Source organism: Simochromis diagramma, unplaced genomic scaffold, assembly GCF_900408965.1.
Source record: "Simochromis diagramma unplaced genomic scaffold, fSimDia1.1 OVJJ01000421.1, whole genome shotgun sequence".
Taxonomy (NCBI): domain Eukaryota; kingdom Metazoa; phylum Chordata; class Actinopteri; order Cichliformes; family Cichlidae; genus Simochromis; species Simochromis diagramma.
In genome coordinates, this window is record NW_024387250.1 from 7,872,357 (window position 1) to 7,889,552 (window position 17,196).

At 38.4% G+C, this 17,196-nt stretch overlaps 1 protein-coding gene across 2 annotated transcripts in view; it reads left to right on the forward strand.

Moving 5' to 3' along the window:
- The first annotated feature begins 619 nt into the window (after positions 1 to 619).
- Positions 620 to 17,196, forward strand: part of sorcs3b (sortilin related VPS10 domain containing receptor 3b) — a 54,208-nt gene continuing 37,631 nt past the window's right edge. For both annotated transcript variants that reach the window (XM_040001497.1, XM_040001498.1), the window contains exon 1: positions 620 to 2,886. In XM_040001497.1, coding sequence (XP_039857431.1) covers positions 2,191 to 2,886 — 696 coding nt within the window. In that variant the 5' untranslated portion in view covers positions 620 to 2,190. The remainder of the gene's footprint in view (positions 2,887 to 17,196) is intronic.

Sequence of the window (17,196 nt, forward strand, 5' to 3'; positions counted from 1 at the left end):
TATATATATATATATATATATATATATATATATATACAAAAAAACTTGAATTTTACAGTGTTTATTTATCGGATAAAATAAGTTAAATGTCACCGTTATTATTGGCTGGCCAGAAACAGTGGGGGCATCCAAATTCAGAGGCTGCATCCTCCTGAGGACCCGGCCTTCATGGTCTGTGGGCTGGGTCCTCCGAAAGCCGGGTAGGCCGGAAGTGAGCGACTGTGAAATTGGACGGTCTAGCCTTCAGAATTACGTCACAAGTTCTCTCGGTGGAGTGAAACTCTGCCGTCTGCTCCTTGCTGTCTAAAATATAACCGGACGCTGGCGTAAATTCTCGACCATCTCACACTTCTGTTTAATCAGTTTTCTGTTTGATGGGATCCCGAGGGATTAATAAAGTTAAATTTAATCTAACCTGATCTAATAACTTTAATCTCAGCCAAATCGATTTCTCGCCTGAAAATATGTTAAAAGTTTATTTTGCGACCCAGAAAGAGTAATAAGAGTAATAATATTAAAACTAAGTAGCTGCCGCCATTGTTGGAAACTGGAATTGGCTGGGCCGCGCTATGAATTCTACGATATGGTTTTTCAATTTTGTTGTCCGGGTGAAAAATCAATAGAAATTTGGGAGAATGGTGGCTCCAGGAGATTTTCGGGAGGGGCACTGAAATTCAGGATTCTCCCGGAAAAATCGGGAAGGTTGGCATGTATGGAACCAACATGAAACTTGGTTGAAACATACATGTCTTTACCACATAGCAAAGCTCTGACATCACAACAACATGATTGGTCAATTGCAGTGCTGATGATGGAACAACATTATTATGATGATGCAGAAACAAGACCAACATGGAGATACACCTTTTATTAGTCTATTACTTTAGGACTAATTAGCCAATGTGTGTTTCACCACTCAAATGTAGGTTACTAGGAAACCTTCCTAAATAGCACAACTTATCACTCCATCCTTTCATCCTTATAATGTAACTTCTGGCTTAAAAATCAAATATGGTGCCAGCCAAAATCCCAATGTTAAGGTTTCAAAATGCAGAGATCAAAGCTAAGGGTGACGTCACAGTGTGTACTTTTAGGCTTGCTTGTGCAACTGTGAATGCACTTATGCACTCAAAATAGCACAAACAAGTATTTCAGGAGTACTTTTTAAAATATTGACACACAATTTCAAGAACTGACAGACAGCTCAGTCAGCAGGAAGTTGGAATTGCCTTTTTGGGATTCATTTAGCTGCACTAATTGAAACTAATACCTTTTAAATTGCATATTGATTTGGAGGAAACTCAGTTTTCAAATGTACACTCTAAAAATGACGGAATAATACAAACTGTCGAAGTGCCAAGATTGAAAGAGCTACTTGATCCTTCTTGCCTCAGTGGCAACACAAGTCATGAAGATTGTGCCAAACATATCATTATATGACTTCAAAGCTCTTCTTCTATCCTGGGCTGTTGTGCAGTAGAAGGCCTGAGGCACACCGTGTCTGTGGCGTAATTGGAAAAAAAAGTTACAGTGTCAACAGACAAAGAAAGGTAGATAATTCCGAATCTCTGCTGCAATGCATTTTAGAATGATATCAGTCATGGATGTTTATCAGAAAGTCCATCTGAATTTTCCCCAAACGCACCCTTACTCACGCGCGCGTGCACATTTGACAAGTGAATCCGGTGTTGATTGATGCAAGCAAATGATGTTTTTTTTCCTGCCATTTCAAAGGCAAAACGTTGCCACAGAATGAACAGGGTACTGCAAAGCACAAATTACTTTTGCTGTCAACAGCTCTGAGTCATTCAAGCTCTGTTTTGGACAAATTGCACAGGTTTAGGCAACATAAAGAGTCTAAGATGTTACTGAATAAAACACAATAGAATTGTGGAATAATTTCAAAATGATTTCGGGTGATTACAGCGTTATAAATGTTTTCTTTCTTCAAACGTCCTCATGAACAATGAGCTCCAACCGTTCCCGCAGTCACTCACCGTCCGTGCGTTTGTCTGATGCGCAGCGCCTCCCAAACTGGTCCCTCACTTTGACAAATTCTTGGACGTGAGCGGGTCTCCTGAATGGCTTCTTGCTCATAAAGATGATGCCTTGAATATTTTAGAAGTTGAACAGCTCTGCCGCTCTCTGTATTTTCCCCCCACTGGTGGACTGTCAGTTTGGAAGACCACAATGGGACTTTGGTCATTTTGGGGGTTTTCTCTTTTGGCTTTGGTGTTGCTCTGCCCCTTTCACCCCAAGTTTGTGGCTCGCGCGGAAATAAGTTTTTCCACAAAACTCGACAGATTTTATCGACTGGATGTAACGCCACTGGACGCACGTGTGGCCAGAAAATCGGCGGAAATCAAAGTCTCACTGAAAATCGACAATAACACGAAAGTTTTTAGCGCGTATGAAACAAATACAGCCGGGGCTTTGAAACGAAACCATGGCCAGCAAGTGTGGAATGAAACACAGAGTGGAAATGAGGCACCGATCGACATCAAAACAAACTATAGCAGCGGTCTCAACATTCCCGATAAAAAGTATGATAACATTTCCGAGGACAAAGAAGGACGATTCAAAGCGAATATAATGTTAGAAAATACATTTTCTGCCGGAAGAAAGAAGGCAAAGAGGAGTGTGGGCGCAACATACAACGAAAACGTGGATAGGAGTATAAGTGGAGAAGCGTATTCAAGAGAGAGATTCGTGCAAACTGTCCAAGGTGTTTCCAGCGCAAGACCCGAGTATCGGCGCAGCGGAGAGGAAGCAAGAGTGTCAAACCCGAGACAGAACGAACCTCACCTGGACACTTCTACTTTTGCTCTGTCGGGAGATTCGGCACACAACCAGGCTATGGTGCACTGGTCCGGGCACAACAGCAGCGTAAGTTTCAGTTTTACAAAAATACACTTCATCATATTTTTAAAGGTGTAAAGAACATAAAAATGCCCCACACGCTGGTGATATTTAACTTTATTTCTACCTGATATAGACATTTTTATTATTCAGTCGATGCGCATCAATCTGTCACATTTTTACGCACAGCTGATTCCGTGCGCACAAAACGAATTCGTTCCTGCAAATAAATTTCACTCTAACAAAGCATTTAACTTGGAGCATTTGCAATTTTTTTTAACCATAATTGTGTTTTCTTTTATTACCTATAAAGAGATTATTAGTGTTTGCGCATTGCGCGCCTGTTTGCTTGGACGCCAGATGGATATAAGTGTGCACTTGGAGGATTCCCTCGTGTTTTTTCAAACAGTAATGAAATCGGTTATCTCAACAAACTGTTCGCCACCTGAACTTTAAAATAACAGTTAACCCCTTAGGTAAATTTGATGTGACAGTGCCGTGGGAAGGTGCAGGCTGTTTGGCAGCAAACAAAACACATTAATAATTTATGAAATAATCAAGTAATGCCTTCCAGGAAGGTGTAGTAGCTACAATTAAAAAGGATTGTGTCGAACCTGGCCCTTTATGTGATGCTGATGAGACACTATCTGACATTTTTGGCAAATTGAACATGCTTTTGTCACTGACATTTACTCACACTTAGCTGAAACTTGTTCAATTGCCCATCTAAATACTGTATTGCAGTATGATACACTTCAACACGTCTTGATGGGACTATGCACAATTTAAATGGATGACAAGACATTGCAGTAAACATCCAGATTGCCCGCATCACAGTCACACACCCTTACAAACACACACATCCACATCCTCACAAACGTGCACATAGATGCACAAACGCACACACACACCTACACCACAGCTAAATGCACATGCACTTTTTTTTTTTACCATAACAAAGACAAAGCCATGGAGATTTTATCTCTCTTTACATATCCACCATGCAAAAATGTTTTCAACTGGCAGCATTTATCAGGAACAAAGATCTTTAAACTACAAACGGGCTTGTTCAAAAGAAATGAGCTGCTCTGCATTTTTTACTTCAGGTAATTTGAGTCACCTTAGTCTGCTGGGCAAACGGGTGTGCGGCTGAAACATTAGTCTGAGACCACATCTAAAGATCCCTGTGTCCCAGAAAAAATGCAAATATTCATGTGTTATCCCGAAATGCAGACATATTTCACTTGGTGTATTATATCATTTTGCATGTTCCTCATAAGCGTGTTCTTATCTGGTGCAATTTCTTTTGTGGTGTATGTCATAACATAAGAGGCATCACAGACGTTGGTCATTGAAGAAGGTCCTGAAATATAACTAATAATAACGTTGATTCATGGATTGCTATGTGAAATATGCTTCTGGTCTGAGATGTCTTCACCAACGATGGCCTTTGCTACTGCAGGACACTGTTCACTGGATTATCGCTGATGGGGTTGTCACTGCAGCTGTCAACATTTGAGATTTATACAGTCTGAACTCCTTTCTATGGTCCCAAAAGTACGACTGAAACAGTAGAGTTTAGATTGATGGCATTTTATGACTAGATGTTATAGCTCAGGCTATATTAGATGTAAATGACTGATAATAAATCCAATCTTACAGGGACATTTGAAGGAAAATTACTTCATTTCTGTGGTGTGGGGTAGTTCTATCAAATATTCACCTCAAGACTTTGCCTGTGATCTGACCAAGATGTAAAATTCCACAGGGAGTAAAATGAAAAAGATGTAGAAGGTGATGGTGAAAACGCCAGCGGGGTGTCCTCAGAGTTCAGATTTGATAAAGAATTTTATTGCATAAAACCCCAAAATCTGTCCACAAATCAGTCTCTCAACTATTATTAGATTTCAGTGATTGTCTGAGACATCAAAGCCTAAGTCATAGCTCTCTGGTCTCTGATTTTAGGAGAGATAACATTGATTGGAGTCGACCATGGGAATAAAACATGTACTAATTCCCTTTGAAATGAATGGTTCTTAGCTACATGTATCGATTGGCTGTGCATGTTTCTTACTCCTTAAGTCTGTGCTGAATGTGAATGGGGATGGTGATAAAAAGATTCATGATTTGTAATGATGTGTGCCATAAAAACAGAAAATAAACTAATTAAAAACACTAATAAATACACTTGGCTGTTGATGGTCCTATATGGCAAATCAATATTTCAGTCTTCTCCTCACATGGGTGTTCAAGCTATTGGTAATCTTTCTAAACAGCCATTGCACCACATCCTACACTCAAGGGATGCAGAGAGCCCCCTCTCTACCCCACTGAAGGCAAAAGTCTTAGTGTGCAAGCCAGCTGGTGATCATGGAGTTATTGGCAGCCAAATGATTTTAGTCTCCTGATTGACCAAGCTCCTCACAGATAGCTGACCAAACTAGGACACTGTGTTGAAGCTGCAGACAGTAATGAGTATCTTTATTGACTTCACTTTGTCTGAGCATTTGCTTCAGAAATTATACTGTGTGTCATTGTAAATAATGTAAATATATACCATGACAATAAGGAGCTGGTCATCTCTATGAAGCTACTGTTAAAAACTTGCTTTAGGACGGGCCATGCCCTTTATAAATCCCACTGGGCACCTTTGGACTTTTTAAGCTCATTATTTATTGATGATTTTTTTTTTTTGGGGGGGGGTTCTTGTAAGGTGGCAAGACTCAAGTCAATCTGTCAGCTCTGTAACGTCATCGTCCATTGCAGCGGCTGATTGGGAATCAGACTGGCCTCCTGAGTCATGCTGTACGCATGCCTAACCAGAGAAAGGCCGTTATTGTTGCACATAATCTTATCAGTATAAATAGACAATAAAAAGGAGGAAATGGCATGGCCCTCGGGGACACCTGTGTTTAAAACTGGTTCATTAGATAGACAGCCATTCCATTTAACATGCCAAAGCTGGTTGCACGGGAGCTCCTTGATCCATAAAATCAAATGTAATGGGTTCCCAATTCACAGGGGAGTTTGACTGGAGTTTGGTGCTGTTATAGTATGATGAAAAGTGTATTAAAAAGCCGCCACTGGTGAGGTTCTCAGATAAAATAAAGAGGAAAGTTATAATGTGTCTTTTAAAATTTTCTCATAACTTGCAACATTTCACTTTCCTATTGTACACAAACAAGAGAACTTTTCTGCTTTTGCAGTTCTAGTTTCATGCAAAATTCCTCTATTAAAAAAAACATTACGATACTCAGTCAAAGAGACAGATAAAAGGCCTGTTTTTCATGAACTTTTCATCATCCTGCCCCCGATTGCTAGCTAAGGGGATTCTGATCCATTGAACGTTTGATGAAAATCAAAGTTGGTTGTTGTTCTTACATTAAAGTACAAATTATTTCCCTCCTGTGGTACACTTTGTATTATAATATTGGCAGCACTTCAATCTTTAATTTGTACTTAATATTTTCTTTCAATTATGTCTCTTTTTTCATTTTTTTCCTACTAATTGATTTTAACATAGATGGTATATTTAGAGTTTTAAAATGCACAAAAAAGAGAGAATAAAATTCAACATAAAAGAGTTTTTCGAACAGCCGTTTTTGTCCTTTACCTGCTTGTCCCTTGAGGTGTCAACACCACACGGCTGTTCATTAATCCAGCCCGTCTCAAGTCTTTAGGGGTGTGCTGTCCACTGATGTGATTGTAAGATGGTGATAGAAACTGCACCAGTCTTGTTGGCTGTGTAAAAAGAGACCCGTCTAGTTCCCACTGAAATACCGAGCCACTGGTTGTGACCAGAGCGTGTGACGCAGTTACCTGGTTACTATGGTTTATGGTTTACTCATACTGATGGCACAGAGCTTCTAGTTTATTGGAGATTGTTGTTGTGGAGCTATAAATAAAAGGTAATTAGATCCAAGTCCAGCTATTTCCCATGGTATTAAGACCGGTTAATAATGCCACATTTATGAGCTATTGACCATATTCCATTTTCCTCTGATGCCATCCTCTGCATTATTGCATAGAAAATGTGCTGCTGTGTTGTAAAAAAAAATATTGTGAGAATGTTCCTGGAACTAGTGATTAAATATGAGTAACACTTAGACTAAGTAACTACTTTAAAAGAGTACAAGGAAAAGATAAATGGGGGGAAAAAAGGCGAAATTGAACACAATTTAATGCACCAAGTTAAAAATTGTCAAGAAAAAAAGCCCTACATTATTTTCATTTGAGAATCTTTTTTTTAAAATCACATTAACCACATCTTATTTTCCTGTTGAGTGATGGCCACAACCACTTAGCAGTCATCTAGCTGACTTATTACACATCCCTAGGTTTAATTTGTATTAACAAAGGGAATAAAACTCATTCCAGATCGGTAGAGAGCTGAAATGACACTGGATAGTATAAATCCAGAGAGACATCATGACATTTTGCAAGGTAAAAAATATTTAATTTAGCTTCTCTTAGTATACCTGCATACAAGCACTTTGCCAGCCTGTGCAGAGGACTGCTTTGATGGCTTGAATCAAATTATCAGCATAGAAGTGCTTGTGCTACTGTTCAACCCAGCAAAAACCCATTGAAAACATACTGAAGATGACTTTGCCAAATTTCTAAACAATGTTAAAATGTGACCTCTAATCAACAGAAAATGTTCAGGAGGATAAACATGAATTCAAGTCCAGCAATAGACTGAAACAAATTACTTTTGATCTTTTACCTTTAAACCAACTTTAGACATAAAGGGTTCTCTTTTTAAAGATCATGACAGGCGTTTAGTCCAAATTTAGTCAAAAAAGCAATCTCCATGGACAACTTAGGCTGGGTGAGATAAATCCACAGTAATTATAAATGCAAAGCATGTCAGTAACAACTCAAAACAATTACTGAAAGATAGCATTGAATTGCAGTGACAATGAAAAGATTTTCAGGAGTATTATCATCTGTAAAAATGTTTTGTTGTTGTTTTTTCCCTTTTTAAAATTTGTTATTTTGGATAGCACATTTCTGTTACTGTTCTGTGTGGAGTTTGCATGCTCTTTCTGTGCCCTTTGGCATTGTCTCCAACTGTCCAGAGATATGCATTATAGGTTAATGGTGTTTAATGAGTGTGTATGTAACTCTTGGTCTGCTGTGACAGGCACATTAGCCAACAAAGCTATGTTAGCTAAAACAGCTATGTTACTTATGCTGTAGTCACACCATGGAAAACGGTGGTTGGATACTACGGCATGATCAAAACTATTGCCAGCGTGTGCAATGAACGTGCAAGCTCATTATCTTTAAAATGGTTGCTTTAAACACAAAGGATTGGATCCGGATCACTTGCAGCTGGCTGCTGTTTTCAGAGTGATTTTGGTGTGTCAAGATGGTGCAATAAAAAAAACAGCAATATAATGGAGTCAGTCAGCAATCACTTGTGATAATATGGTGATTAATTGGGATAAATAAGGCAAAAAATTATTCTTAAATTGTCCTCTGTTGCAAATTTGTCGTTGTCTGGATACACAGAAATTCACATTAAACAGAAATTCACATTCACTACTTAGTGATTGCAGACCACCACTGTTCGGAGACTGGTCGCCTTCTACCAGGTAACTTGTGCAGTTGCCTTGCAATCAAAAGTGTTCTCTAGCTGCAAACAGGTATGTTAGCTAATGTTAATGATAGAAAATGGCTCTCAAGTAAAGATCAAGGCCTTTTTAAGCACCTAACCATCCCCATACTTCAGAACATCTATGACTATGGCTGTGGTTGGAGCTCTGCCCTGCTCTATTAGAGGCAGATTGATATTTGGCACACCAAAAAAAACAAAACAAAACAAAAAGAAAAAACCTCACAATTTCTCAGGGTTGGATGGGCAATTTTTAAACATTTCTAGAGAAAAAGGCAGCATTCCCATTGTTATTTTCTTTTGCCTCAGTTTTATTTTATAGCGCACAGGCTACAAGTCTCTACCTCGATGTAGTAATAATTCATTGAAATCCCAGTTTTTACTCCACAAATGACATGAATGTGTGCCCCCTTTTTTTTCATGAATCATTTGTGCTCAGGGACCATAATGCATCACATCAACATATCCTCTCAGCACTTCCTCAGCACTCAGAATTTAAATTTGCCTCACAAAGTGCATTTTAAGCAGCAAATAAAGGCCTGCCATCAGTTGTATGTTCAAGCACACTGTCATTACTTGATTTGACCTCGCTCTCTCGTTATTTGTGCAAGACTAACACATGCACACGTTTTATTTTTCAGCTTTAATCAAAGAGACAAAGCGGATGCAGAATCATACTTGACAGGTTTGCATGTGATTAATTAGCTTTAATAACTGCAGTGAGGTAGATATAACTGTGATTAGGTTATAAAAGCAAATTTATGCGTTTTCTGATTGGAGAAAATCATAAAATTGATATTCAGATTGGGAGACAAATTTATTAATTAACATAGAGACCGAGCTAACACAAACTGTGCCTTTTTAAAACTTTGTATGTCTAAAGGTCAAGGCTAATTTAGTCTTCAGTTTTATTCTTCTTGATACACAAAACAAGTTTGATCAAACTGTGTGTTGGGAATTGCTGGGATTTGCAGCAGCATATTACCAGAAGAAACACAGACGGTACTATCACGTTTAAAGATGACTGGGATTGCTCAGGTGGCACTCAGCTTAAATAATAGCTTGACTTGGCTGGTTACAGTGACAGGAATGCATTAGTTGCAGGAGGAAAACGTTTTTTTCCCGATCAAGCGAGATGCAAAGGACCCAACCCTTGAGCGACACACACACTGTGCAATCAATGGAGATGATGGAAAACTTCCAAACACAAAATGACACATTTAGAAAACAGAGTACTCTCTCAATTGGTTTCCTGAAACAAATCATTTTAAATGACGCCTTGCTTTTGCAAAGAAAAAAACCAACAAAAAAAAAAAACGGACTTATTGTCAAATTCGGAAGCTGTATAAATGGGCAAATAAATATGGATCAAAATAATGGCAGAAATGGTGACAAGACTTGACAGGATCTACACATCATTTATGTGAGTTAATGATTGTATTTGAACACATTTGAACTGCCATCATTATAAATGTCTGTGAATGAGACTAAATTATTTTAATAGCTAAATAAAATCTAATTATGTTCTAGCTTTACTATGGTGATCATTTCACATCCTCTGAAGCCAAAGCAAACAACTTGTAAGCCCTGATTTCATACGATGATTTTGACACACACTTATAATTAAACAGTGCTGTTCAGAATGTTTAAATGACCATCTTTGATTTATAATCCTATCCATTTCTGTATTTTTTTGCTTCTTTTAATGGCTTAATTTGCCGCCCAGAAGTAATGGAAATTTTATTATATTGGTTGTATGTAGCTCTACTCTTGCTGCAGCAGCAAGAAAAGTAGTTGAGAATGTAACAGTAGGTATTTGGTTTGAATTGGCTAGCTCAGGCTTTTCTGTGTGGAGTTTGCATGCTCTCTCTGTGCCTGTGGCATTGTCTACAACAGTCCAGAGATATGCATTATAGGTTAACTGGAGATTCTAAATTGGCCATAGATGTGTGGCTGAAGGCTGTTGTGTTGTGGTGAAATTATGGCTCACCGTTGGTAGCACATTTGCAGTCTGCTGGTAACTGTGGACTGCCCATCTACCTGCAGAGAACATCTTTACTCAGATGGAGGCAGAATCAAGCCTGTGGGCTACTCTTGGTTGTGGTGTTTTTTTTTTTGGTCCATCAGCCAGCCACAGAGAAGAGCAAAGTTATCATATAGAAAGAGCTGAAGTGAAGCAGTGTGTTAAAAACAGTAAAAAAAAAAAGAAAAAAAAAAGGAGCTGCTCACTGCAGCTGCTGTCTGTAGTTTTCATACTGTATTTTTTGATCTTTGATTGGGATTTTGGCACTTCTCTCCTTCTTGCTGAACTACACCGTGGGTCTCTTTCCTGTCAAATCATAAACTTTCAACAAATGCACAGTGGCATCCACATTCAGCAAAGTGCACTTGGGATTCTGGAGGACTGAAGGGGAGCACATTTGCATTGGCTGAAAACCTTTCTCTACAGCCTCTCTGTAGGCAAATACCTCAGCATGTGGACACAATCACAGTACCATAAATTAAGCATTATTCCTGCAACAAACTAACTCTCTCCTGTGACAACCCACTGTAACCCTGCATATGAGGAAGAAAATGACTGGATGGATGCATTTATACATGGCCAACATAATAGGCAAAACCGCCACTATGTTGAACCTTATGTTTATTTATAAATTGGTAGTGTGCTTTGAAACAGAAATAATACACATCACATGGTTTTAGTCACCAGCATGAGAAGAATTGTTAACCTATCTGTCAGCTCACAAAATGTTGACACTTTGAAATGACAATACATTGACCACACAATTCATTCTTTTCTTACAATGTACAAAATATGTACAAAATATCTACATGTTGCAATCAAAGCATGCTAAAACCTTTGCGTGGTGATAAACAGGCAGCTCCTTGTTAGTTTTGATGTTAGGAAAAATGCTGTCCTTGGATTTCAGTTTTAGAAAAACCACCAGTCAAATCACCAGTGATTTGAATATCTCACTTGTTTACTCTGTTAACAGTTATCAGAGACTATGGCTATGATTAGGGGGTTTCAAACTGTTTGTATTGTCTATCAGAAAAGCCCAGTCTCTGGTGTCAAAGTCCTGCGCTTTGAACATCCAGATTCACGAGCCAATACTAAAAAGAAATTATTGTAAAACACCCAAAGTTTTCTCTACGGAAGAAACTGTTTTGGCTTACCTCGAGTGTTACACTCCACGGCTGAATATGGATGCAATTTTTAAAAAAGAGCAACGGGTTGATCTTTTGTTTTATTAACATAATAAAACAGTTCTCAAATGAACTGGAAACAACATTTGGCGCTGAAACCCACCGAGCTCATCCCCCTGTCAGTCTTTATCATAATAATGAGGAGAAGGGGCTGATTTGATAGACTGTATTTACAACTTTTTGTCAGGGTAAATATAACCCAAATTAACACAAGATATTTACAACTAAACAGCTCAAACTATATTTGTACTGTACTGTATTACAAGCACTTCGGTACAGTATTTGTACAGGCAAAAAAAAAAAAAATAGGAAAGAAGAAAAAGAGGAACATAGCACATTACTTTCTGGAAAATAACTTTCCTATCAAACATGATCTTGGCAGGACTTTATTCCTTAAAAAGTATCATTGGCAAAGAAAACGCGTAGTGTATGCATTTAATTTTTATTAAAACTAATGTTTACCAGTTTACTCTCTTTGCATTATGAAAAATGCAAATAAGCAAGAGGGGAAGAAAGACAAAATTATATGTGGGACACATTTAGCTCACGAGCTGAGTCTCAGCACTTTTGGCAGTGAAGGGGGTCATTTTAGGTGGAGGGCTTCTCTCTTCCAAAATCTCAATTTGGACTAACTACCGCCTTTGGCTCTAGCTCAGACCCCTCCAGGCAGAAGCTGAGCCATTAGGAGCCAAAGCTGTGAGAGAACAGAAGACACTGGAAGAAATGCCTAGATGGCATTAGACTGTACAAAGTTCTCCAAAATGAAAATAGTAGTTTTGATTTTGGGGGAACTTTTCATTTAGTATTACATTTTATATTACCATATTTCATCTAATAATCATATTAATCGTCAGACTTGGTTGTTTTCTGTGGCTTAATGAATAAGATGATAATGCACAGACAACATGCAACTGTACCTTCAACCTATGAACTCTAAATCTGAGCAATCAAGAGAAGCACATTGCCAAAACCCTGTAAGAGAAAAATGCAAATATCAGGGTTTTTTTTTTTTTTTTTTTTGGCTCTCTACACCACTTACAATGCATCAAATTAATTTTAGATTGCATGGGATGGGACTAAAACTTTGTTAAACGTGTCGAAACATTTAAATGACTTCTAAAATTGCAATCAAATCTGTCCTTGAATGCTGTGTTCCTTGTTTTCCACCTTTTTAGAGGAAACCACAGTGCATCGTGGCATAACAACATCAAACATAAGGAAGAAAAAACCATGACAGTTTATATTTTCATATCCAGTCCATTAAACGTATTTCAATGACTTCTTACCCCAAACTTTCTTTAAAAAAAAAGATTGAAGCAGATCTATCACAATCTTTTATCTTATTAAGGACAAACAGCACAGTTTATTGTGTATTGTTGTTAGCAAGAAAAAAAGTACATGTTCACAAAATCTCCTCACAATAGAGCTGCATTGAAGTGAAACCCTTTTATATTCTGCCCATTTCATTCATTTCCCCCTTCTTAATGGACTGAATTGATTGGTGAAACCTCTCAAGCTCGAAGCATCAGGGTTACATGACCAAAGCTCAAAAGTCTAGTGGATAAGCAAACATAGAAACAGCAGACTAATGCACAAGGGACATTTTGCGGGGGTTTACTTGATGAAAGCATCATCCCCTGGAGTATGTTTCCCCCCACAAAAGTACAAACAATCAATTTGGTGCACAATTAAGATGAGGACAGAGTAAGGCCTCTCTTGGACCTCACAATTTTTCTTAAAAGACATTTGTCTCTACTAAGTGCTCTACTTTGGAGACGTCCTCCCAGAGCCACAATCAAGATGTTGTGTTTTTCTTCCCTCCGCCCACTTGCAGTGCATCTTGATTTTGCCCTCATTGCTGTCAAGCCTTAAAGAAATTTATGCAAATTTGCAACCAATACTGTATTTCTTTTCTCTGCAGGTGTTTGCATCAGATAATTTCTAATGGATGCATGAATATATTAATCTTTAATCTTATGCCAAAAAAAAGGAAAACGTTTTATGACTACTTTGTTGAATCTGTTGTGGAACAAAAGAGATGAGCTCATTTTGATACACGGATGACTTACTACAACTACACTGGTAGTCCCATTTGGCTCAACAAAAGACACAAAACAGCAATATTTTTTCTTGTGCTTTGATGGAGATCTTTCCCCCCCACAAAGCACAGGAGATGAAAGTTAAAACCGATAGTCTGCAGCAAACCTGAAATGTGCTCAGTGTAGGTAGGAGATCGAGGATATTAATTAGGTAGTTGACTTAAAGAAAGCAGTCTTTGTCAAATTACTCAAATTACTCTTTGTTGCCCTTGGCTTTTGTCTTTATTTCCTTAATGAAGTTGAGAATCTAATGAGCTTAACAACAAATGAAACAGGCTTTATTTTTATGTCTTCAAGATTGCATTTGCCTGAACAGGAATGGAGTGGAGTTAGGTAGAGAGGAGAGTTCCAGCTTGCTGTATTCACCAGTTTTTGGTGTTTGATAATAGCCTGAATGCATTAGGGGGTCTCTGTGGATCAGCAATATTGGTTAGATATGGCTCACCCCAAGGTGTTGTACATTTTTCACCTCTTTCAAACCACTTCCATTGCTTCTTATTTGAAAGAGCATAGAGAGTACCTGTGGGACGGGTATGAAATTATGTAAATTCTGAATGGGATTTTGTAAAAGCTAAGCATAGCTTACCCAGGCTCCATTTGCAGAAATAATAGAATAGAACAGACTAGAATAGAATACAATAGAGTAACCTTATTGTTCACATCAGTCACAAATCAATTTCTAATTAAGAAAAATACTGATAATTATCAGCACACTTTCATACATATATAGTACATACATAAAACTTCAGTATAACCGAAATACACTGCAGTATCTTGTTGTTCAGTATACTAATTGTATTTGGCACAAATGATTCCCTTATAAAGCATTTTACTAGCTCGAGGCTTCCTAGAACGTCGACCTGAGGGCATCAGTTCAAAATCAGAATGACGAGGGTGTTCTCAGTCAGCAACAATAGATCAGGCTTTTCATTATGATACAGCTTATCCTATATTTGTTGTCAACCAGTGATTTTTTTCACCAGTTCTCACCTTTCTTGGATTTCTCTCTTTGCATGTCGTCTATTTTGCTGGAGTAACCTTTCTGCTATGGCTTGAATGATCCAGAATTTTTGGGACCAGCACCACCTGGTTCAAACAACTGCAACATGAGACTTAAAACTAAAACGATACCAATACATTTTTAGCATAAAGGCATATATCTATCTATTTGCTTGTGAAAAAGCTAAGCACTAACTGTTTCTATCTGTTGCTTGCTGCTGAGCTGCTGTGCAGGAGTGTGTTGGAGGTTTTTCACTGTAAACAGCTGCCCACTGCTGCCAAAAACGGTGCTTTGAGAGCTGTGAAACAAAACAGAAAAGTTGCGTGGTGTTGGACACTGAGCTGAAACTTGTTATAAACCTCTATGTGTTGTTGTTCTATGAAAATATTCTTCCCTTGCTCAAAAAAAATCACCTAAAACACATATCGGAACTTAATGAATGAAATATTTAAGTTGAAAATCTTCAATGACACACACTTTGTTGAGAACAAAATAAGGTAAAAATGGTGAGTAATAGCCAAATCAGCAAGTCAAATGAAATCATGGCTCTTGACATTGTAGGGTAAAATATTACATAGAAAGAGAGAAACCCGATTATTCCCTATGACAAGCACTTTGTGTCAGTGTGGGGGGAAAAATCCAGTTTTAACAGGAAGAAACCTCAGGCAGAGCAAAGCTCAGCGAGGGCAGCCATCTGCCTCGACCGGTTGGACTGAGGCGAAAGAGAAGAGTGAAAAAATGAGTGAAAAAAAAAGGAAAAAATCACCAAACTCTCCAACGGTGACGTCATTCCTAAATGACCTCAAACCCAGTCTGACGCTTCTCAAGTCTGCACTGTCATATTACTTATTACAGCTGGACACATGAAAAGCTCTTAGAGAAGACTGTACACATGTACCTACTCGCATGCCAGTTAAGGCAAGGCTTGTCAGATTATGTCTTACTCAGTCACTTGATGGATTCAAAAACCACTTTTACTCTTTTGGGAGATCACAAAACTGACCTCCAGACAGCTGTCAGAGAGAGGTGGCATATTTTGGTTTTAAAATAAAATATCTAATGCATGAAAATAATTCCATTAGTGTTGAAATATTCCAGTGAGTTGTTAGACGTTTGTGGCTCAGATAGACGGGGGTCACTCCCAGGAGATGGCTCGCTCACTGTATGAATGTTTACCCTGCAGTACAATATACAAAGCTTATGTGTATTCATGAAAATGTAAATGTGTGTCATTGTAGCAGTGAACTTTGCAGAGGCTAAAGGTAAGTAACAAAATAGAGATATGTCAGTGCTTCGGTGAGCATCAGCCGCTAGCTGAGTTATTACAATGAACCTTACATCACTCACTGGTATCAACTTTGGGGGTCCCTTGGAAATTAATTTAGCTCCTTGTTGTCCCCTCTGGTTATGTTCAAAAACAGCACCAGATCCACATGAAAGTGGATTCATTTCTCGCATTTCTAAAGATTGTTTCTACTTCCCGCGATGTGTTACTCCTGAGCAGAAAAATAACAGTCTGGAGGTGTGATGTTTAGAGTAAGGGTTCCTTTGCGTCCCTTGACTACCCAATTAGGCAGAAACAATATTTGAGGGGTGCCAGCCTAATTATGCTTTACTTGGGGCTGAATAAGCAACAGGTTCCATTTGAAGCTTGGTGCTAGAAATCACAAAATAACTGTGTTGATGTGCAGCAACAGTCTATTTTATTTTATTAATAGCCATTTTTCAGTACAGTACAAAGAGATGATTCATACCTAAATTGCGAGTTGTGTAGAAAATATTCTGCCCACCAACTATGTTCAGATGCCTCTCATGTCCCACTGAAGCACATTCAAATTTGACCATTTCGCTTAAAACAAAAGTCGGATTGATATGGAATTTGTAGAGACATGATTCAGTCCACAGGCTGTCATTGCATATGCTGTCTGGCCTGCACAGATGTGCAAGTTGAATGCGTAGGCAGGGTTTTTCCTGAGCAGAGAAATTTTTGGTGGCATCCAAAGATGCATTATTTCAATTGCGGAAAATGAACTTTTGATCTGATGAGATGAGGACCAGGTCTGTGAACACTCGCAGTACATTGCTGTCTTCGAACCTTTTCTGATGCAGGCAATAACGTGGTAGGACAGAGTCAGTCTGCTATCAGTCTGCTTTAAGTTTGAGATTGAATGTGGTTAAGTTGGGAGCGTTAAGTCTGTTGCCATCTACAGACACAGATATTGACATTCACAGACACTCCTCACATTCAGACTCCACCAAGAACCTCATAGTTGTGAAACTTCAGAAATCGCTCCACAAATAGTGACATAGTTGCTGCAGGATGGCTGCAGGATCAGCAAAAATTACAAAGACACTCAGCAACCTTGCTTTTATGTAGGAATATAAACAAAAAATATCTAAACAATCGACTC